Source organism: Anser cygnoides, chromosome 15 (genome assembly GCF_040182565.1).
Source record: "Anser cygnoides isolate HZ-2024a breed goose chromosome 15, Taihu_goose_T2T_genome, whole genome shotgun sequence".
Taxonomy (NCBI): Eukaryota; Metazoa; Chordata; class Aves; order Anseriformes; family Anatidae; genus Anser; species Anser cygnoides.
In genome coordinates, this window is record NC_089887.1 from 10,139,837 (window position 1) to 10,164,412 (window position 24,576).

The window sequence follows — 24,576 nt, forward strand, 5'->3', positions numbered from 1 at the left end:
TTTGCAGACATAATAAAATTTATTTCAATTCCATGCAGTACGGTAGCTACAAGTGTAGTCATATGAAACTGAAGGACAATAACTTCTTCTGTCCATACAATGTAGCTGTAAGTGAAATGAATGGGAGTTCCACAGTTACAAAGAAACAAACAAAACAAAAAAAAAGAAAAAAATCAACAAAAAAAATTGTTTCAGTTTTGAGTTCTGTGAATTCAGATACAGTCACTAGACTGTAAATTTTTGGGGGAGGAGATGGGCTCACCACAATTGTACAACTGAAAATATTTAGTTTAAGACACTCTGAAGAAGCTCTGGAGATGCCTTTTAATACTTACTACTAATATTCTGGAAAATGAAAAAAAAATCAGTTAGCCTTCATCCTAATTGTTAGAATCAGGATAGCAATTGTAGACAGTCCACTTTCAAAGTGCAGCTAAATAAGGTTTTATTATGCAGCTCCTTCAAGTTGTACTGAGAGTAAGCTTTACGTTGAACCAGTTTTTGAAGAAAACCTTCACTGGTCCTTATAAGCTTACATTGCTTTTTGATATGCAAAAATTTACAGACTGTGCTTGATTCTGACCCTCCCATATTTCAGTATGTGCAAACTCTTAGGGATTTAAATAGTCTTTCTCCCTCTCAGTCCAGACCGGTCTTTAAAACAGCCAGGATTATCCAACCCTGTAAATTAAAGACAGGGTGAACTGAGTAACTTATATAAACTGGCACTTTTTCATTGGCCCAGTTCTCCCACAAAATGTAGCTCTTATAAATACTAACAGGCACTATTGCCACAGATTCTTATGTTTGTAATTTCATTGATTTACTGGTTGTTAGCATTTTCTGCAGTTAAGAATTTAACAATGCTGAATTTTTATATAGACACAATATGTAGTTTTAGCCTTCAAAATTGACTTACTGTGTCTAGTAATGATGTTAAGTCAACCTAAGTCTGCTGAAGATATTAACAAATGTAAAGCTAATGAAGGTGCCACATTTGCATGAATGTTTTTCATTTTAAGAATGCCTTCAACAAAGAGAAGGGGGCAAAACTAATTCTTTTAATACAAACTTGGCTGAGTGCCTAATTGCCTCGTTTAAAACTGTGTGTGTGGGGAGGCTGAGGAGTTTAGAAAAATCCAGGTAACCAAATATCGAGGTTACTGGAAAGTTAAAAAGCTAATGCAACTGCGTTACATCTGGATAAAAAACATTATTCAAAAGCAATTCAAATACCGAAAAAGATTTCAAATTGAATAGTTTATTAACATGGTAGTCATCTTTGTAACATGTGCACACACACTCGCACACTCTGAATGATCTGCCTGGAAAAAAAAGGTCTTCATATATATGTTGGGGGAAATTAAACATTAAAAATCCGTTAGATTTTCATAATTATAGGCAATTATGTCCACATCACTTACAAAGCTATTGCCGAATCTTTCCAAGGAAGCAGAATTTGGGAGAAAAAAAATTTTGGGGGGAAATTCAACAGTGGCATAGCAGAGCTCTCAATATGAGAAAGCTGACATAATGTGGACCTTTGCTGTGAAATTTGTCTTTGCAAAATATGGGGAGAAGTTTATCAATGGGCAGAAAATAAGAAGGCGGTGTGAAGTAGGCTTTTGCAGAGTCGATTTTCCTCACAGTATTGTGCGGGGGTCATTGAGAAAAATGCTTAGTCCTTCTCTGGAACCAGTTTCAGAACTTTTCCAATTGCAATGGTCTTACCTAAACCAAGGAGACAAACACTACAGTTACATATATTGTGAAAAAGCATAAATCTCTAAGAACATGAAAGCTTTCCCCACACATATAGGCTCTCCAGAATACTAGAAATAACACAGAATAAATTACTGTATTGTAGGATGAAAGCACAGCAAAAACTTAGAGAAACTGTGATTTTCACAGGCAAGAATACAGTATGAATTTTGGAAAGTGCACTCCATGTTCATTTAAGGAGTGCAAAGCAGACTCATTCTGCCAGACCTGTTTACTGCTTTTAAAGGTAACAAACTGTCTTATCTTTTCTGCATTTAAAGAAATATTACAGTATCTGTATCTCAGGTGGACATTCCAGGGTGCATTAGGAAAACAGTGCTGCTAATTTTTCAAGTTCAACCATTTGTTTTACAATGCACATTATTCCTCTAAAATAAAACACACTTCTTGTTACTAGCAAGAACTCTGCACAACAACAATTTACTTAGGTTTGCTTTCCATTGTTATGCAGATACAGTAATTTCAACTAGATGCCAGCATTTTAATACTTCATTGCCATGCATGATCTATTTGAAATAACTGTATTTTTGTAGCAGTTAGCTGTTGATCAAGCACTCTTACCCTCATCTCTTAAGGTAAAGCGACCCATCTGAGGGAAATCTTTGAATGTCTCAAGGCAGATAGTTCCTGCTGTCCTTAAACGGGCAATGCATACTTGATCTTGTTTCACAAAGCGTGGCCGTGTCTTACTTTTTTCTCCTGTTTTTTTGTCCACCAAGCAGATTAAGGCCTGTAAAAGAAGGGAAAAAAGATTGAAATGTTGTCTTAGAGAGCAACTTCTGAGACTTACTGCATAAGAGAATCCATCATTATCTACTGTACTTTTCAGAAGGCTTATGCTAACAGTTAGAGACATTTTTGGTTGTGTTATGGTACTGACCAAAGATTCCAGTCGAGGCTTGAGCTTTGTTATATTAGTCACTCCAGAGAACTCAGAGAACTCTGAACCCAACAAGTGCATTGTCTGTATTCACATCACAACACAACTTACTGATATTTTAAGGACACTTACTGTTATCTCAACTTCTTCAATACAGGTGTGGATGTGCAGCACAGCATTATAACCTGGACAGATAATGGATTTGTGCTCAATTATCACTATCTGTAAAACAATTAAAAATAAGTTCAATTTTCCTCATTTCGTTATAAAAGAGCATAGAATAACTGAATATAGAACTATATTAAAATGCATAGTTCAACAACACACAAACACAACATCTTTGTTAAAGAGATGACCAAGTTATTTGTAATATGAAAGCATAAAACTGAAACATTGGCATATCAAGGTCTTGCTTTCAAGATTATAGGTGACCAAAACTTAATTGAGAAGTTCCATTCAAAACACATGATATTTTCTAAAGTCAGATTGATGATGTCGGAATAGAAATGTATGTTATCGTCAATTTAGAGATGTGATAGCAAATAAGAAACCTCAACTGAAACCTAGAACTACTGAAAATCAGATTTGGGGAAAGACAGGCAAAATATTTCAATGCAGTTTACCCACTTACACAGCAAACAAATGTTAATTATTCTACCTGGGCATCAAACGTGCGTCCAGAATGACACAGGTTGTTGGAATCACATAGAATAAATCCTGGAAGGATCTCTTCCTCTTCAATTCCCTTCAGTCTGATCTTTAGATTTTCACCTGGGGCTACTGAATCAGTTTCTACATCATCAGAAAGGATCCCAAGAACTTCCACGTTGTGCTTAAAGCAAAAATGCAGTTTTCAATTATTGAATATTAGCTGGGTAAAAATAATCACTGATACGACAGGATTTTAAAGAAACCCATTATATTTGGTTCTGCAAGCTTCAGAAAATGTAAAATATTTGAATGACTAACATTTTAAACAGCATATTTATTCAAATAGATTTTAATTCATATAATTCAATATGTTCAATGGAAAGCAAATTTCAAAGACATCCACTATGTCTCAAAGTGAAGTTAGTTTAAAATTTACAAAGAGATGAGAGAGACAGACATATTGTTGACTAATTCTGTAACAGTTTGGTTAAAGGCATTTAGTTCCTCAATTTCTCCTAAATTATATGTCAAGCAGTTTTATTAAGAGCTATTGTCTGTTACAGTTTACTGCTTGTATCCTTTAAATTTTTTTCTTATTTCCCTTTGGCAAAAATTTAAAAAAAGGACAAAAAAGTTTTGAACATTATTAACCCACAGCAAAAAAAAAAAGTCTTTGTAGGCTTTCTGTAGAAATGCAAAGTAATACACAGTTCAAACAAACTATGATGTGCTGCTCAGCAATTCAGTTTACTGAGGATATATAACTTGAGTTCTGAATTCCAAGGAAGTCAATGAGACACAAACACATACTTGTGTACATTGCTCATACGAGATGAGTGCTTACTTCTGCTCAGTTAACAATAGGAAGTTTTCTGATTTAAAGTAATTAATATCTTTAAAATCAAGCTGTTTTCAGAGCAGAATTTTTCTAAATGTCTAATCCGTACCTTGTTTGGCATCATCACAAGCTGTTGTCCTTTGCAAATAGAACCTGATTCCAGCTTTCCAAGGACCACAGTGCCCATATCCTTCAATGAAATGAAATTACATAAAAATTACAAACTTTTTTCTATAGAGTCTGTTTTATTATCATACTGAATTGTAAGTATGATTATTTAACCCTATGAAGTTATATACCACTGCAATATTTAATGTTTTGGAAGCTATTTTCATGAAAGATTACAGATTTTGAGTCTCATATATCATCAAATGAATTACGTCCCTTCCCCGCCACTATTCCACAGTTGGAAACATAGACATATCAAAGAAAAAGGATATGCTCTAAAAATATGATAAATAGTGCATTTACTGCTTTCTGAAAATAGTACATTTATATTTTAAATTGTACCTTATATTTATCCACAATTGGCAGCCTGATTGGTCCATCAGCTGAACGGTTGAAGTTTGGCAAATTATCCAGGTAGGGAATAAATGGTAGTCCACTAAAAGCAGAAGGCATTTGTTTCAGTTACATGAGCACCCGTCTATTTAAAAATGGCTCAGAATGGATAAATGCAGTCTCACAAAGGGAAAGATTTTCATTCTGTCATCATTAAGTACCAAGACCTCTAAGACATCTATATCTATCGTAACAGTCCATCATTAGCGTCCACATTACCCTAGCTAACATGTTAACACCTAGGAAGTAGATATAGTTTTAAAGTTACAGTCCCAGGCATATTTTACATACATTCATTATCCCCTTGAGAATCTTGCTGGATTCACTTAATTTGTTTTGGATACGCAAAACCATTAGCTAGTTCCAAATAAGATTTTTTTGTTAATACATTTTAGCTGCCATGGACAATATTGGAAAACATGAAACCCAGTGGGAGACATGACTTGTCACTAACGATAATCCACTTTCAATCAAACTGTTCGTATCAAACAATTACTCATCCTAGCAACAGGTCCAATGCAGCATCACTGGAAAATTCACGTGATGGTATCGCATTCAATTTCACAAAGCCAAAAATTAATAAATACTGCTAATATTTTCGAGAGTCTGCTAACTTTAATCTTCTGCAGTTAGCAAATGCTTTTATTTGGTTGATTACATGGCTCTGTGTTCTTGTTGCTGTGATCCCGTTTCCTTAAGCACTTTAGCCATGAATTCTTGAACGCAGCTGCAATATGCCATTCTATACTTCTTCCTAGCTTCACTGTAGCATTTTGCTTTTATTGAAACATAACTAATATACAAGTCATTGAATTTAAGATACTTACATATACCAAGGGCAGAATTCTGACTGTTCTTTAAGGTTTGCTCCAGTCAGTCCTGAGCAGGGCATGAAATGAATATCTTTTTTGGGATTGAAGCCAACTTTCTTCAAAAACGGCACCAGTTTCTCTTTACATTCCTCATATCTATTAAAACGACAAGCACATTAAGATAAACTGAAATTATTCCAACATGGCATAATATTATGCTTAAAAACAACAAAATCAGACTTGTTTAGTTTTCATGAGTTAAGTTATTCTGTAAGTAGCAAAACTAATAAAGTTTGGTGGCGTATCTTCTCCCCAGTCTTCCAGCACAACTTGGTATTGCTTACTTCCCCCATTCCTCTGCTCCATAAAGCACCACCAGTTCTCTCCCACATACCCCAATTACTGGGCTGGGTAAGCACCAACACATGCTGTATCTGCTTTTAAGCAAGAGATACAGGCCAAGGTAGCAAGACAGACCAAGCAGACAGCTACTGAGGTCATTCTGTGGGCTTTCACCCTAGCAATAGTTTTCTCTCTTCCAATCTTCTATATCGTTTTGTAAAAACTTACTGCTATTTATATCTATTACAGTTCTTGCCCTCAGTTTCTGCTGAATTTAATAATGTTAAAAATTGGGGAAGGTTGGGGCAGGACCAAGACAGCACAATTGGCCATGCCTTATCCTCTTAGCACACCAGGCTGATGCTGTAAGTTTGCATAATCCCTCATAGCTTTCCTCAAGAACTTTTATGATTCTTGACAGCACAGCAAGTTCTCTGACAACTCTTCTTATACTATAGAAGGAAAAAACTGTATCCCATCACTACACAAGTATCTCTAGGAAAGGACTAAATTACGCTTTTTAGCATCCAGCTTGAAGGGACAAGAAGATGTGACAGAAGCCTTAAAAAGACTTAAGTTTTGACACTTAGGAAAATTAAAGCTCCTTTGTAACGTTTCAGCATTAAAGCAGAAAAGAAGAACTCAATCATTATTATTACAGTTATTTAAGGATTACATATAGTCTTTCTAGTTATTTTTTACCTGACCCGTAACACTGCAATGTTCCCTTCCTCCCTCCTTCTCAGACTGCAGTTGTGAAACACTTAATATATTATTTGCTTATTCAGTTCAGCTTATCATAAAAGAAAAACTCCACCTTGTATGCATCTACCCTGTGTTATTTGAACAGGATAATGCTGTTCTCACCAAACCTAAGATAGGAGCTTTGCAGAAACGCGGCCAAGCAATCAAGAATCTGGCAAACTGAACTACTGAAAGCAGAGTCACTTCCTTTCAGATTCAGTATAAAGCTTCAAAGTTTCCAGCAAAAGTGGGGTACAAAATTACTTTGGTTAGGAATTACTTCATTTCAGTATCTTTTGATGATTTTTTAAAAAATAGTAAACTCACCTTTCATTACTCCAGTTTACAGTTGGATCATCCATTTTATTAATAAGAACTATTAAATGTTTTACACCTGCTGTTTTTGCTAACATGGCATGTTCTCTTGTTTGTCCACCTTTCTCAAATCCAGTTTCAAACTCTCCTTTTCTTGCAGAAATAACCTAATTAAAAATACACATTTTAATAAAAGTTCTACAATTTTCTCAGCAGAAAAACAGACAATGGGTAATATCACCTTAATCAAAAATAACTTTTGGTAATCAAAATTTTTAAAAGCTTTTAAAATACACCGGTATAACCTCAGTATTATCCATTAGTTTCTGCTGGGACATACATAAAAACCACATGAAAACTGTGGACAATTTTATGAAGCTGTCAAGTTATTTCAAAAAAGACTCAACTTATGATTTTTACTTCTTAGCCGCTGTGACCAATGAAATGTGTAAACCAACAAAAATCAAAAGCTTAATTCCACAATAAATCAAAAAAAAATCTAATTTGTCCTTACCAGCACTGCAAGATCAGCTTGAGAAGCCCCACCAATCATATTTGGAACAAAGCTCTTATGCCCAGGAGCATCTAGAATAGTGAAGTGTTTCTTCTCAGTTTCAAAATAGGCACGACCCACTTCTACTGTTTTACCTTTATCTCGTTCTTCTTGGTTTGTGTCTAAGGCCCATGAAAGGTACCTACAAAAAACGACCCAAATATTGTTTTATATTCATTTTTACTAAAATTAAGTATGAAAATCTGGTTATCGTAACATCTTTTTTCCGCTCAACACTTTTAACCATATTAGCACTGCCAAACTAAACCTTTGCCAACACCAATAGTCACTTTTATTGAATATTACTTGTATATCTAGTAAGCCATATTGCCCAGTGCTAGCTGTCCTTCACATAGACCTGTGCAATTCTGAACAACAGTTTTCAATTCCTAACTTCTCCAGGTATGATCTAACCTCAAATACTAGAGTACTGAGCTTTGCCTCAGTTTGAAAGACAGTTCTGTATCAAATGAAAAACGTTTCCTTTTTCTCAACATAATTAACTCAAAAATTAGCTCTGATTTGCATATTCTTATTGCCTCAAACATGAACAGAAGTTGGTGATGAAATAGACAGTATTCATCCTATATTCATACCCATCCTATATCCTTTATTCATCCTATCTTTGATCATATCAATGCTTGTTCCTTCCTAATTATATTTTATCCCACTGACAACCAAGTTAGACTTAAGGTTAGACAGATGAAATGAAATTAAAAGGTTCCAAAAGGGAAATCAGCTTTCCAGAAACTGAGGGCAAAAGAAGCAGGGTGCTATATGGGCTGTATACAAACACGCACACACACACAAATAAACAAACAGAAGAAAAACACAAATGAGGTCCCAAAATCCATACATGAAAGTAGCATCTTCTTACCCAGAGAAAACTTAACAACTCTGGACCTTATATCTTAGTTTCTACATGAATAAATGCTACTGCCAGAACTGTTCACTTGCTTTCATCTCGCATCTGCCATACTGACTGATTTGATCTCTGTCTTTAGATATCTCTCTGCTGTTTACAGGTAAAAGACAGATAGAATAATCCCAAAGGCTGCCTGAGAAAAGCATCTGCCTTGTACTCCTATCAGACAACTAGGCACATTCTAAAAAAAAAAAGTAGCAAAACCTGTTGCAATGTGAATTGTCAATCGTGCTGTTTCATATAGAGCTGGTTAAAGAAGTACTGGAGGAAAACAAGTGATTCCTCCCCCCACAAACCAAATCCATTCCAGCAGTAATAAAGTTCCACAGGGACAGAGATTAAAAAACTGTTTCTTGTTTTCGTCACAGTGCAAAGAAAAAAGCATGCTATTATCTTCAGTAAATTTCATACCATGTTTCTCTGTTTTTTTCTTTAGCTTCTCTTTCGTATTTTTCAAGTGTTCTTTTATCAACCATTCCTGTCAAATACCTAAGAAGAAAAATAGTAATTTTACATAAACACAAACGTAGTTAAATAGTTACACAATTCCTACAGATTATTTTGAAAAACTGCAACAATCTGATGTGAACAGCAGTGGAATTTCTCCTCTATAAAAACCTGCACAATTATCAGTGAAAAGTATGACACTACTACTTTAGCAGATAATTTTTTTTTAAGCCTCTTTGTAAAATGTTCTTCAGTGGCAAGTTTTGAAATAGAACTACATCTGTTATGTACATGTCAGAGAAATCCAATCTTTCAAAATTAGAGTAAAAATTGAGATAAAATTTTAAAAATAAATATAAATGAAACATTTCTAAAATGTAAAGGAAAATATTTCTGGTTTCACTCCTTACATAGAAGTAACCTGATATTTTAAGAGAGAGATCTTTCAGTTACCAAAAGAGGTAGGTGAGGAGCATACAGTTTTATAACATTACAACTTTCAGATTTTTCACTCAGATATTTTTACCTGATCTTCTAGTAACAGTAATCTGCCTAGTTTACAAGGAAAATTAACAACAGTAAATAAAGGTTTACTGACAATTTTGGTTACCCTCTTCCCCCCCTCCTTACAACAAAGGGATCTTCTGCAAAAATGAAAAACAGAAAAATTCCTACAGAGAACTTTAGGAACCTAACACATTGGTAGAATGTTAATATGTTAATAAGAATGTTAAGAACTGACATCTCCTTGTACACGGAGAACAGACATCAGATAACAAAATGCTAATTTCCTCTAGTATGAGCAACAAGGTTAAATGTAGCATGACAGTTCCGACATTCCAGTTTGGTCAAAAACAAAACAGGATGAAAATGCCAAGACAAAGACCTCCCACTTTTGCTGAGAATATTATTTTAAATCATAGGAATAGTTTGCATCAGCAGGATAGCATTTATTTCTTCACGTACTACATTCCATTTCTTGGTTTTGACAAACTGTAAGATTGAACTGCATTGATTTACTTCTCTCATAAGAGTATTGCAAACTCTAGGTACTGTTTCTAGGTACTCTAGGTACTGTTTCTAAAACAGACTTAAAAAGTTAACTTTTTATTTTCATATTTTAAAATCAAATTAAGCTTGACGATGTTAACACTAGGGAATAAGCATTTTCTTTCTTTCTAAATTCTCACAAAAAGGACAAAGTTTAACAAACGATATAAAGCAATTTCAACTGCATTTCAAAAGTGCAAAGAAAAACAGAGTTAAGTTCTAAGAAAGCAATTTTATTTTTTTTTTAATTTAATAATGCATGCTTTTGCAGTTGTTTCCATTAAGTGAAACTTTTAAGATTAAATCTGCTGGAATTTAAAAAAATCCAAAGAGAATAAGCAACTACACTAAACACACGATGATATTTTATCATAAAAATATTAATCTATGATGATTAAATACAGAAAGAAAATACTTATTTTATATATTTTAATCCACAAAACAGATCAGCAATCTCTTAAATTTTTTTTTTTTTAGTTTCCTTACATTATTTGTCCTCCAATGGTTGACTTGCCAGCATCTAAAAAAACAAAGGAAATAGTTAAGTTACTCACAATTTAAAACAAAATCCTAAGAATAAGGAAAATAATTAAGATCAATGTCACCTTATTTGTTTCCAAATATGCCTTTCCTAATTTTAATCTACTTTTTTGAAGTATCTCTCAGCTTCCCTTGTTTCCACAAGAGTTCACTGTCAATTCAATTACTGAATTTTGAAAATCATGCTTTCAATACATATCATCTTGGCATCATCTGTAATCAAAGAACACCCAGCAAGCTGCGATCCAGCAAAAGCATGGGTTAAACATGTGCAAAAGCTCTTTCCCTGTTTCCTTTCTCCCTTGTTACCAACTTCTATAGGCTACTCTTCAATATTGGGATGTACCTCTGCCCACTGCCTCTTTATTTTGTGTGACTCAGTTCTGAACTTACCTGGCTAAGTTGCAATGCTTTTAAAGTAATAAGAGTCTATACACGTGAAAAATCTAGAACTCGTGATTCAATATCTCCTATGTACTTTTGACATCACTTAACGATTCTTCTGAAACTTGTTGAAACTATTCAGTTGGGATGCTCTGCTACAAATTCTTAGGTATTAGCCCTGTATAAAGTTGTTCTATTGTTTAAGGATCTATAATTTTTAATCTTCTGAACATTATTTTTTGATTTAATAATTATTAACAATAAGAGCTTTCTGAAATTATTTAAAGCAGAAAAGAAGCATTGTTTTCTGATTCTGGCCTTTGGAACACTAACACAGACACATAACTCTGGCATTTAAAAGAGCACTTACTTGAGAAATCATGAACACAGATGCTGTTGTGTCCAAGAGAACCCAAGCAGTTCCTTGTCACTCTATCCCTGAAAGATCTGCTTTGAATTATTTATTTTTTCCAAAATAGCTTCATTAAGATGAATGCTCCTACTACCCTCGAGACAGGATGAATATATGCATTGCTAGAAAAAGCAGGATTCATTTCTAATCCTTTCACCTAATACACAATGCAAAGATTCAGTTACCTCCCATTCACTTACAACTTACCTACGTGCCCAATGAATACTACATTTACGTGCTCTTTTTTAGGAGCACCTGGTGGTGCTACAACAGATTTCGGTTTTGGTATTTCCTCCTCTTCTTCCATCATTTCCTGAGCACTTTCTTCAGAAGGCCCTGAATCCACTGATGGACCACCTTGTTCTGCTTCACTTGTTTCTTCTTTGTGGTCCCATGACTCCTCTGGGGACATTTCTGTCTCTCCATTTTCCACTAAAAATTAACCAATTAGATATATTCAAATAGATCAGGAAACTAAAAGCAGTGACTACTGAGAAAAGCTTCCACCCCTCAAGATGCAATGAATAGATTTCAATTATTCAGTCTGTTAATGTATTTTTACATTTAAAAAAAAGGCAACTGCTGTTTGTTTCTGAAATGGTTATTTCTGGTAGCTTTCAAACTTCTTTGCACGCTGACATCAGAAAACTGCTTCACAGAAATGAAGAGACTTCTAATAAAGCAAAAACTTCATGGGGAAAACACATCTGAAGATCAACACAGTCTATCATGTTGGTCTGAATCTTCTCAGAATGATACAATTTCCACGTTCTCATTATTCATACTACTATTTTATGTTAGTTGCCATTTCACATGTTAGTGAGACTATTTTGCAATATAAAATAACTTTTGAATAAAAGAGCTGATGCTTTTTTCACTGTTCAAAGTAATCTAACTGCATCTGTCAATGCATACTAGTGGTCAATTATCTCTTTGCTAATCCAAGTATAAAGACACAATGAAAAACAGTAAGGACCAAAATACAATGGCTCAATAAGGTATTCTTCAATTTTGTTTACAATGATTCAGCAAAAGCACAATACTAGTTATTTTGTAGCCCTATTATAGTGAAATTGAACAACTCTCATCTTACCAACAGATTCTGCAATTTCCATGTTAGCAGCAGCATTTGAACCTAGGGAAAAAAAAAAGGAATCACAAACTACATCTATTTACCAAGACAGCATCAAGAACACAGAGTAATAGAGTAAATTAATAAAAGGATAGTTCAGGTGACTGGGCACTTTCCTATGCTATTTAATATAGAGATTCAGTTTTTTAAATTTTGCTTCATGCAAGCTTTATGGCCTTCAATAAACCAGTTGGTCCTTGTGTGCCTTGCTTGACTTGGTATAACACTGTAAATAACCACACTGCCTTACAACAGCAGTATGGTGACAAAGAATGAATATTAGAAAAGGATCGCACACGTTTTTAAAAAGGAAATGCTTTGCAATAATTTTGTTAAAGTTTATTTAATGGAGCTACACTGCGTGTTGTCAGAACATTAGAACAATTACCTTCACAAGAGGCTGTCTGCTCCTCCGGAGAAGTCTCTACGGGTGCACCTGCAAAGAAAGAAGTTTAATTTTTAAAATATACTGTTGTAACCAATTTCTACACTTAGACAGCAAAGACCATTCTTCCAACTTCATTGCCAAGCGTATTTAACAACCAAACCCCAGCAGTACTAAATATAGTTTCCAAGCACAAGTACTTCTAAACAACACTGCTTAAAAGATTTGAAAGTAAAACATCAATTCTGAACAGTTCCATCCCCTGCTCCACCCTGCCCCCCCCCCCCCCCCAAAAAAAAAAGGATACACTTAAATCAAGTTCTAAAGGAAGCAATTTTTCTGTACATAGTATTGTACCACCCCATGCTTTTGGGGCACACTTGCTATTTTAAGTGTTAGATACTAACTGATGTTTAGAAACACGGAAAACCAGTTTCACTGAAACAATGTGTTTGCTGTGTCACAGTTGTATGGCAAGGTTCTGCCAGCTTCACCTTCTAGGTGTGCCTACAATGCTATTGTGACTCAAATTTCACATTCTTCACAGCTTGTTTCAATGTTTTTAAGTTAAGATCTTCTCTAGTTATTAGGGTCAAGAGATAATTCATTCATACACCTAGCGAGTTTGCCAGTCCTCTTAAACATCATAATATAGCCATGGTACTCAGAGAGCAATCTCACCAGTTGTGTATATCAAAGCCACACATAGGTTATTTGGATAGATCAACCTTCTTAAGCACTCAACCATGCCACTAAACTATATGCTGAGGTATAACTAATTACTAAACCTACTAAAAGTGGTATGTTCCAATTAACAATTACACCATGTCAAGTTTTGGGATGTTGTTCCACATAATCAAGAGGCATTCTATAATTATCCCTAAAATCTTAACCTACTTATTTTTACCATGGTATAAATTACACTTCGAAGTCCTTTGAAGTAAGTTCATCTTTTTTTTTTTTCACCTAACATATTCATACCCTCTATGTAACTGTACTGCCAGCTCTCCTTCAGCCCCACTATAAAAACACAGACCTTAAAGCATTACTTGCTCTATATGCATAATGGGACCTACAGATAAAAAAAATCCCTCAAAGGAACAAAAACATGCAGAGAAGGACCCGATTCTAAGCCTCTTTGCTTTAGCATTGTTTGTGTATTTGCTGCAGACTTCTATAAACTGGAGCAGTGCTGGAAAACCTGGAAGAGGTCCAGATGACAAAGCTTGCAGGCAGGGTGAATGTGGGTCAGAGCATAACACCCAGTGACCAGCAGCAGCAGGAAGGGCACAGCAACACAGACAAAACTGTTCAGAGCAAGGTTCCCTACACTCCTGTGTCATATCATACATGATCCTCATGCCAGGGTCCCAATATCACAGGAACAAAGCTTTAAAAGAATGATTTCATAGAGTAAGGAAAAGCATACGGGTAGAATACCTTGAGAGTCCTTGCAAGAAATATTACTCTCATTTGAGAGCTGGAAGAGACCCAAATCATCCCACTTGAGCGTGGTAAGCAGGTGGCACAGAATCTAGGCATGAACCAAAGGCCTGTTTTGCAATGCTTCAGAAGACTGTTGGCTATTTCACACGTACTGTGGTTGGCCTGCAGAGCTTTCATTACAGCGCCACTTCAGCAAGCTCAGGATTTCACTCCTGAAGTCTTCCATAGTGAAAAACTTCTTGCATGACAGTACTTATGCACTTGCCTCAAAACAGAAGGTCTACAAGTAGATGAAGAGTTGCTTTAACTCTTCTAAAATACAGCAATCAACCAACAACATTCATAAAAATTTTACTTCTGACTTTCTGGTATATAACTCAACAGGCATACAGACCAGAGAGGGAAAGAAAAGTTCTTTCACAAATAACAGATGAAATAAATTGTTAACCTAAAAAGTATAGAAACAGAGTTCATTCTCTCAAAGAGCAGCACTCCTGAAAGCATGCCCATCTGTTAAATTTTATACGAATCTAGGCACACTAGAAAAAAATCAATAATATAGTTTGTGTATGATGCCAAACAGTACTAATGCCACAAAGAATCAAGGGGCAAAAGACATTCTGCTATTTCCAGTCACTGATTAAATTCTGGTCACTTTGATACACAAAGTGGCAGACTCCTTTTGCAAGAGGACTTCTATATATGAAATACACTGATATATGCACTGTTCCTTCAAAGCAGGAAAGGAATACAAACCACTCTCTTAAAGAGTGCATTGTAGAGAAACCAAGTAAAAGAGAAATACTCTTAATTTCAAAAAGAACAGGCATTAAGTGATAGAAAGAAATTCCTTTCAGGAATCGCTTACTTCTGTTCAACAACTTCAGGTTAAGGCAGGTTATTCTGGGCACTGATGCATTGCAAACAAATAGACATGAGAAAAGTCTGGGCTTTGAAGAGTCAGATTTATCATTTGCTCTGCGTGCAAATGAGCAAATCCCCTGCAGCATGCCTGAAGACAATCACCCCAAAAGGATGCAGTTCTACTGCTGCTTAAACTGCTGGGTTGCCATGTTGTGCTTTTTTTCTGTCTCTTCTGTTGTCAGCCCTAGTGCATGTACAACTACAGACGTTCCACAGACAGAGCTGGTCTGACCAAAAAGTGAACTAGCACTAAACTCTTTCAACCAAAAAACAAATCAGCTCTCCAAAGCAATGTATAAGCTGGTAGATAAGTGCTCCTGGTGCCATGACAGATGACAGAACAGCACTCCCAATAATTCAAGGAAAAACACTTCACCTTAAGCTCTGAAGCAGCCTAGGGAGCGCGTGGATCACAAAAAGACGATTTTTAATCTAGTTCAGATAGGCTTACTACCTAGGACTCAGTACTGCATTATGACATGAGAAGAGGTCCAAACTCCACGCTGTCCCTGCAGCAAAACGTCTGGACAAACCCAGTGACCCGAAGTAACCTTGTTCATTTTCCCCACGAGGTAAAACTCATTGTAACAAAATACCTTTAAAGGCAAGGCAAACGGAGAAAGGTTCTAAATCGTTCTTGTAATTTATCCTATTCTCTCCAATATACTCAAGTAGACACGCAAAGTTTTAAATTTGGTGTTTTCTGGAAGTCAGCAAAGTAAGCTCAACATATCAAGTTGAACTTGACAATTCTAGATCCTCATCTGCAAGCATCCTTCAGACAAGATTCTTGTCACATGAGTGGGATTCAAAATGCAGCTTGCATGAAATACGGTTTTAAAGTCAGAACATGCCTTAAATGATATCAAATTGTAGTTAAGTAATGTTTCAAATTCTTGGCTTTACATATGGCTAACAACAATTAGATTTTATATAGCATCCTTCATACTCCATCTCTCCTCAAACTGTAAGTCGGGAACTGCTGTTGCATTTCTTACTCCCTGCATTACAGAAGGTAAGCAGTTTATCTTTAGTTCTCTTGAACATCAGAGCCCTAGGACATTTTTGTTTTAAATCAATGCTGAAGGTAAAAGTGGATATATATGTTACATTAATCTACTGCTAGACCATTAAACAAGGACTTGATGTAATTCATAATCTTGTCTGAATAAAAGTAAAACTTTTAAAAACACAGTTCACTGAAGGAGTATGCATGTCCCAATGAGTCCAGAAGCGCACTGTTTTTAAAGCAGGATGACCGGTCTCTTAAAACACCGTTGATGTTCCACCCAAATAGTGCAAGAACATACTTTGCCCATTTAATTCATCCTGTATTCTACTATAGCTGATGCATTTGTTGTGTATCGCATCTAGTTTTGTACTTGCATGTGTTTTGGTTTTACAATAACCAAGACTGCACAAGTAGAACCAATTAAAAGTGAAGGTATGTTTTTCACTCTGAAAATACTGTTTTAAAACAGTATATAAGCCAGGAATGTAACAACATCAGTAGTTTAGGACAGTAGTCTAGCAGTTTCAATAGAAAACTGCTTTAGAATTAAATTTACATCAGAATGAAACAAGGTTTTCAAGTATGGGACAGGGATAGCTGGTAGGCTGAGAACCAATATCAGAAGCGTTGTTCCAGTGACAGGGTAAGGCCTGCTGAGACCCCACCACTTCATCGCAAAGCACTGCATGCTGGAGCAAACACACAGGGTCACAGCTGGCCAGCTGTGGAAAAAACAAACAAACAAACAGAAAAAGAAGTAGCTGACTTCAAACGGCATGCAATCAGAAGTTCTGCCTCCCGCTAGCCAGAGTGCACAGCGTTACTTGCTGATCTGGAAGGATGTGTGGCACAACAGGGACGTGGTTTAGTGATGGGACTTGATAGGTCAGGCTGATGGTTGGCATCGATCTTGAAGGTCTTTTCCAACCTAGATGAGTCTGCAGCTCAGGTACAGTCTTAAAGCCAAACTCAAGTGCCAAGCAGATAGCTATCTCCACATAAGCACATCCTATTCAGTGGGAACTCCCCAGAAGCAGCTACCTGAAGCCACAGTGCAAATGCCTTCACAGAGTCAGTTATCATGGCTTGAAGAGAGGCTGTAATTTGTCTCTCTGCCTAACAGAACTCGGCTCCCAGGCTGCTCTGCTGCAGGAGAGATAAGAACCTCGGCAGTGCCAGTACCTGACAAGTGAGGTTGAAAATGGGGCTAGTTAAATGGTTTGTACAACAGAGCATAAAGGGAAAGGAAAAACAACATCAAAAAAAAAAAGGGGACAAATTCAGTTTGAAAGAAGTCTCATCTGCAAAACTTAGATGGTCTGGACAGCGTGTTGTTGCTGCTCCAACACAGGCAAGAAGTTCCTTCAGAGGAATTCCTAGAAGGCTAGGGAGTGAAGAAATGCATTACACCCACCTTAGGATTTCCACCACCTTTTCTTACTTGTGGTTTGAATACCTGAGTTCAGTGCATATTTACTAAATAGTCATATTGTCTCAAAAATTTTAATGAATTACATAACACGTGTTTGCCCCTAACCTTCTCCCTTTTTTCTCTAAAAAGAAAGTATAAAGAAAGTAAAATCACACCAGAGTAGAAAATTAAAGGTCCAAGTCAAACCCACAGAGCGGAAGAATCAATAAAAGATTCTCAGTGGACAAAAAACAAAAGAACATTCTAAGCACAAATAAATGCTAGAGCTACACAAAATATTTCATGCTCAATACTTTAAAATACACAGAAAACGTTTTCAGGAGTTCAGTGAGCACTAAAGGCAGTTGTTTTGAAAGCTAACTTATATCCAAAGTTATTTTCTCCTCTTCTCTGCCCTGTTTCATAGCCTAAGACCCAGCTTCTCCAGGGGACAAGAAGTATGTCTGGTTTTTACAAAGAACCAACATAAGAGCAGTTTCAAGAGTTTTAACATGACTCCATAATATTCATTAAAAATATTAGCACTTGCTTTGTATTCATATGATTTTACTACATTCTAACTTAGCAAAAGACCCACCTTTTTCCTTCCTCAGTGAGGACACACCTTACGTTTATCTTATCTAAAGACAACATGCTTCTTCATAACTGAGTCTAAGAAAGCTTATGGGGATTTTCAGGGAATACAATGAGAAAAACCTTTTCCTTACAGCCAAGCATCTGTGCTTAATTGACAGTTTGATTTTTCAGGCAGATAGTCAAGAAATCAAGCTCTGTATTAAACCAGTTAAGGATTCCACTCTTTCATGAATATATCTCAAAAGCCTGTAGAAACAGAATAAAAAAATAAAAAACAAACATATCCCATGGATTTTTAGCAAGTTAAACCCAGGGTCTTAACATTTACACAGAGTTGCACATCATATGTAACTTGCCCTAGGCTGTTCTAGAGAATGCATTTTCAGTATTCCATCACCTGTCCTGAACAAACTCTCATACTGAAATTTGATCAGCTTCACTTTCATATAAACCTCTTCAAAGCAGCCAAATTTCACTGATCAAATGTTGACTGGTTTATTCCTTCATAATAAGACAAAACCATCTTTCTATTTTGACTTCAATCATCTGCATCTCTTGCTTGTGTGTGTGTCTCATCACAACACTGGAAAAAAAGCCCCAAATTCAGTAAGTGAAATTGTAAAACCGAACTGCTACTAGAATCCAAGAATTATCCCAAATTATTTGTGTTCATTTTGACAGAGCAGCCAAGTCACACCGTCAGCAGCCTGCACAGACTCCAGGACAGTTCATCTAGAACACAGCCTGCTCCTAGTGGTCTGCCTTTTATTGGAGTCAGGCAAAGGCCACAAGCCTGATGAATTATTCTAACAGGAACAACACAGCGCTGGCTACCTGCCTGGGGGCAGTTCAGACGTGGACAAACGCCATCAGTGCAACGAGCTGGCACCTTGACCGCACTGCATATATACACTGTGTCTGGTAATCGAGCGAGCCCGTGCCAAGACACAGCCTTTCTCCATGCTGACCAGGGTACACGAGGCAACGCAGCTCATCCGTCTGGAGAGGCTGATACACAGACCACTGATCTACACAGTCGAGTGGTGATGCAAATCAAGACTTGCTTTTGATAACAACAAGAATTTACACCATACATTGGCATTTACAATACAGCATTAATTTGCTTTCATGTAAGCGGTTCAAGTTTACAATTATGATCTATGAACAGTAGCATTATCAGCTCTGTATTTGTGAGTAAATCATCAGCATGTGGCTACTCAAATGCTGGTATGAGTAAACTACATAAACTTGCATTCCTTTATATGCTAGCTTCTCGTACAAAGACCTACTGGTTTTTGGCAAAGACTTTCTTAGAAGGTTCATATGCAAAGTGAAGTCTGGTGAAGAACAGTCTTAAAACAGAGAATGAGGCAAAGCAAGAGATGACCAGTCTGGGGGAAATGTGATGACACAGATAACTCACCATCCTCCTCTGGAAATTACAGGCTTCAGAACTGAAACAGAAGATACTAAAGGTCCTTTCCTTGTTACTGGTTGTGGAAAAAAAAAAACCTGTGAAAGTTCCAGCTAGCTACAAGGTCAAGAAAAATGAAGGCTAGGGAAAACCAAAAAGATAGATGCTATATCCACTTATTGAAAGCAATTGAAGAGTGAGGATGTCCAGCTGCTTGAACATAACTATTTCCAAAGTGCCTGCTGCAGGCCAGTGAGGATATTTATGGAGTGAAACAATCCAAAGGGCATCGAATCTTAAACAAGATGTCTGCTTTGCTCAAGAGTGTAGGTTCAAATTGTCCAAACTAGTCATTGCTGAATGCACTCAGAAGTTTGCTTCAAGTGGCCAACATACATACTAAAAGAAGCAATGGCACTAATGCCACCAAAAGGCTAAACATTATCTTTTCTTACTCCAGCTGCCATGTGTCACGTACGTTTTGTTCACATTACTGTTCTATTACTGACACTTCTTTCTTACCACAAGCACTGCATACTTAAAAACACTGAACAATTCAGGTTGAAAGGGACCCCAGGAAGTCATCTAGTTCACTCTCCTAGTTCAAACAAAATCAACAGAGAATAGTTAAAAATGATTTATAAAAAGGAGAAAACCTAACATAAAATAAAGCTCATACAAGGGAGCTGTGATCAATTCTACCAAAAATCCTGTGAGCGTTCAAGAACTATGACAAAAATGTAACCACAAGAATGCAAGTTGATGCTGTGTTTTCAGAGATTTTTCACTTGGATAAGCTTTTGTTTGGATCTCAGGTATGAGAAAACAGAAGCCTTATTAATCCTAGTAAGGAAAAAAAATATTGTAACTATTCCCTGGTGTCTTGATGTAGAAACAAAACAAACAAAAATGCAATTGTATCTTATATAGACTTACAAAATTATTAAAGCATAATAAGAGTAAGTCATAGGTGCTACAGAACAGTGAAGCTGCAAGGTGCAGTTGTGATCAGGAACGTTTAGAGGCACTAAGACAATCTACTGTCATTTTATTGACTATCACACCTTGGCTTAATTTAGTTGAGTTTGCTAGTCCAGCAACTGCTATCTAAAATAAGCTTTCCTAGAAGCACAACTTGTCCATGATGTACTTGACATGACTCACTGGAACGTACTCTGGTACAGGGATGTCTGTTGCAGACAGAAAATCCAGAACCCTCTATTGCACATTTCTGATGGAACCCAAAGATTCTAAGCAAATGAGTTAAGACTTTGACACAATTTGATAAACGCAGGTCCTCACAAGTACAACATCTGGAGCAGATTTTTTTGAGCTGTTCCTTAGGTTCAGAAATTTAAACAACGTGCTCTTCTTGCATGTAATCAAACGGTAATTTAATTCCAAACTAGTTCTGAAACATCTGCAAGCAAAAATTACATTAGGGGTAAACATTGGTCAGGTATTCTCCCTAACACATGATTTGCAATCAAACAAAAAGCACACACAGGACATAACTTTTAAAGTAAACTACTTGAAACACAAATCTCAGGAGTCTCACAGTTTTAGAAAGTTTGCATCTTGTTCTCTGAGTGGTTTTTGTGAACATTATTTCAGTGCTCTAAACACAATTGACAGGATTTTTAGAGAAACTACTAGAAGTATCAAGTTATTGCACCTAAGAAGAAACACTATTACATACTACCACCAGACAACTGAGATCAGAATTTTTCTACATCCATTGCTGCCACTGCACGTCTATCTTGACCTCCAGCATCCTTTGAATTACTGAGGAATTATGGCCCAAACAAAATTTCAGCAAGAGAGAAAGTTTTAAGGAGAAAAGTGTTACTAAAACTTAAGTTTAGGCCACTTAATTCCTTTAGCTGACAACTAGCTTTTCAGAGTCCTCATAAGAATCAAGATTTATTTAGGCTTTTCCTAATACGAACCAGTATTTCTACAGACCTCAAAACAGATGGTAAGTAGAAGTATTTTTTCCCTCACAATGTAATAGAGGATGCGTGCCATGGAACACCTAATTGCCTACGGGAGTAAAAGCAAACTGGGTTGCTGAAAAGTCACCTATTCAGCACCATTGTCTGGTCACGTGCTGTTCTGACTTATTTCCAGAGCAAGCTCCACCCAGCTCTCCTAGCCAGGAAAGTAGTTGTCACCTTATATGAATATCTGCCAGGACAAGACTGTCAATTATTCTTTAAGCAAGTACCTCAGACCTGAAAAAGTACATAACAAAGACAGAATTCCAGTGAAGAAAAAATGGATGGGGGGACACCTGCAGATTTGTGTCTGCTTAACCCTACGGACACCCAAATCAATTATAGAAACTTCAACTTCTAAACCTTAAAGAATTCTAAACCTTAAAGAAGATACAGAGGCAAGCCAAATTCAAATCAGGTAGATCACAGCACTATAAAGGAAACATGCTCAGCAACTAAGATGGAAAGAAAAGCTATCCTGATCACTCCAGATGACCAACAAGCTTTCAGTAGAGTCATCTTCAACCTCTGGAAAGGCAGAAGCTTATCATGAACCTGGCAAGTAGCAAAAGAGTGAAGAAAGGGAAAGCCTGAAGAAATAAATACAAGTAGGTGAGGGAAAGTAATTTAAATCCTAAATTAGGAAGCCTTAGAAGAAATCTTACAGAAGTAGCCAGGAAGGAAAATCACTTATTCTAACATTCAAAGCTCCAAGAAAGTTTTCTGTCACAATATTGATTACAAAGTGAAAAACAAACTTTGATGCATGTTGTAATAATGGCTGAAAAACACACCAGAATTAATTTTAGAAATTATTTAAAGGTGTATCATATGTTCAGTACAGCCTCAAGCTATCTGCTCTACCTTCACACCAGTGAACCTTAGCAGACACACTTATTCTAAACATGATCCAGTCGTTGGTCCATGGCTTCTTGGAAACATATTTTAATGCACTTATACATTGCCTACCTACATAGCACACAAGCTACATTTTCAGATTAAAAAACAGAGTGCTGAAGAGAACACAGAAACTAACATTTACTCTAACAAAAAAATGGGTTAATATTCTGTTATGCAAATTTTAAAGCATCATATATATGAAAATTACAGATTTCAGTTGTTAACATCAGATGACTAGATCCTAGGGAGTGCAAGACTAATTCATATGTTAAATCAGCATGCAATAAATAATAAGCCACAATTAACAGGAAATCATAACAAACACGATGTAACAAGTAGTAGCTTTAGTGAAATTAAGTTACTGGAATCGATATCTAACATATGAACTTGTTTTACGATGTACCAATGGGGATAGAGAAAAAAAATTATTTAAAAAATAGCAATGCATTAACCTACCATGCTTAACCAGGTCCCAAACTCCTTACATGTAATGTTACATTAAAACCCTGCCACAAAGCTAGCTATCATGTCTGACGTTTGGAAGTATGTGCAGTTTGGAGCTGGAAATTAGAAAGTAGCTCTCTTTTAATTTCCCATATGCAAAGTAAATGTAGTATTAACACCGTTTGCATACACAAGAATCCTTTGAAATTAAAAGCAGGGCAAATTTCAGGTCCTTCCATTGACTGAGGCCAGCTGGACAAACCTCCCTTCCCTACTGATCTTTTATCAGCATAATATTAGAAAACAAGTTAACTACTCGATGTAATCTTCAGGAAGGCATTTAAGACAGGTCTGAAGCAGGCAGAAGCTGCCATTTTCCCCACTAACGCCGCGTGTATCACCCCCAAAACCTCCGGTAACTTCCCGAGCTGCTTCGGAAGCAGCTCCGTGCGCCTCCCCCTGCTCAGGGACGACCCCCCCGGCGGGCAGGGAACAGCCGGATCCCGCGGCTCGGCCTCCCCGTGGGGTCCCCTCCCGCTGCGGGGCAGCGCCCCGAAACTCCCCAGACTCCACCGATGGCCCTGCTGCGTGGCGCCCCTTCCCCACCCCCCCCCAGCGCTCCCAGGAACCCCCTCAGCTCCCCCCGACCCTCCTCAGCTCCCCCCATTCCCCCCCTTAGGCCCCCCCGACGCCCCTTAGCACTCCCCTTTATCCCCCTCAGCACCTCCAGGGGCTCCCCTAGCTCCCCCAGGACCCCCCCTCACTCCCCTAAATTCCCCCCCTTACCTCTCTCAGCTCCCTCCCAACCCCCCCTCAGCACCTCCCCTTATCCCCCTCAGCGCCTCCCTCAGGTCGCCCCATGACCCCCCTCAGCCCCCCCCCTCCACTCCCCCTCAGCACCCCTCCTTACCTCTCTCAGCACACCCAGGACCCCCCCCAGCACTCCCTCACCCCCCCCCCAGGACCCCCATCAGCCTTCTCCTCCCCCCCCCTCCGCCCAGCCCGGCCCCGCCCGGCCCCCCCGCCCCCCTCACCCCCTTCCCCCGTCCCTTCCTCCCCTCTCCCCCCCCCGGCCCCCCCCCGACGCGCCGCCCGGCCCCGCTCACCGTGGGGCGGCGGCGGCAGGCCGGGCGGGGGCGAGGGCGGCGGCAGGCCGGGCGCCGGCCCCCCCCTGAGGAAGGCCGGCACGAACTCGGCGGCGTGGACGTTGGGCACGAAGGGCTTGGCGTTGACGTTCAGCTGCCGGCTGAAGGCCGCCCCCAGCAGCTCCTGCTGGGCCTCGGCCTCCCCGCCCGCCGGGGCGGCCCCCGGGCCGGCTCCGCTGCCCGGCTCGATGTCCGCCTGCTCCCAGCAGTCGGGAGCCGAGTCGCTGCTGCTGCCGCTGCCGTTCGCCTCCATTTTGTGGCTGCCCCACAAGGCTCCGCGGCCCCCAAGCGTCTCCCAGCGGCCGGGGGGAAGGGGGAAGCCGGCGGCGGCACCGACTCAGCACTCGCTCCGCCGATTCCGCGTGTACTCCGCCGCCCCGACGCGCAGCGCGGTGTGGCCTGCCGGAGCTCCCGTACCCCTCCCCGCGGCCTCGCCTGCCGCCATTTTGGTAGTTTTTAGCTCGCCCGGGACTCGCCCACCGCACGGCGAAGGCGAGGCGCGAGAACTACAATACCCATAATGACTTGCGCGA

General features: G+C 38.3%; 1 protein-coding gene across 2 annotated transcripts; it reads right to left on the reverse strand.

Moving 5' to 3' along the window:
* On the reverse strand, positions 1-24,495 carry GSPT1 (G1 to S phase transition 1). Of its 2 annotated transcripts, none has more exons than XM_048064071.2 (15): positions 24,005-24,495; positions 12,757-12,804; positions 12,330-12,371; positions 11,444-11,668; positions 10,387-10,420; positions 8,815-8,892; positions 7,440-7,620; positions 6,938-7,092; positions 5,540-5,680; positions 4,662-4,755; positions 4,261-4,341; positions 3,321-3,494; positions 2,795-2,884; positions 2,344-2,512; positions 1-1,731 (listed from the first exon to the last, which is right to left on the reverse strand). In XM_048064071.2, the coding sequence occupies exons 1-15, from the start codon at positions 24,294-24,296 to the stop codon at positions 1,679-1,681; spliced, it is 1,857 nt and encodes a 618-aa protein (XP_047920028.1). In that variant the 5' UTR covers positions 24,297-24,495; the 3' UTR covers positions 1-1,678. The 2 variants fall into 2 exon arrangements, with proteins under 2 accessions (XP_047920028.1, XP_047920033.1); XM_048064076.2 differs by lacking the exon at positions 24,005-24,495 and adding an exon at positions 22,911-22,933.
* Between the last annotated feature and the right edge of the window lie 81 nt (positions 24,496-24,576).

What these genes read in the sequence shown, in the direction of transcription:
- GSPT1 (XM_048064071.2), bottom strand. Translation starts at nt 24,296, where the DNA reads ATGGAGGCGAACGGCAGCGGCAGCAGCAGCGACTCGGCTCCCGACTGC. An exon ending in GGAAATTGCAGAATCTGTTG is followed by an intron (nt 11,669 to 12,329) that starts GTAAGATGAGAG and finishes GTTAATTTTTAG; the next exon opens with TGGAAAATGGAGAGACAGAA. An exon ending in AGTATTCATTGGGCACGTAG is followed by an intron (nt 10,421 to 11,443) that starts GTAAGTTGTAAG and finishes TTGTTTTTTTAG; the next exon opens with ATGCTGGCAAGTCAACCATT.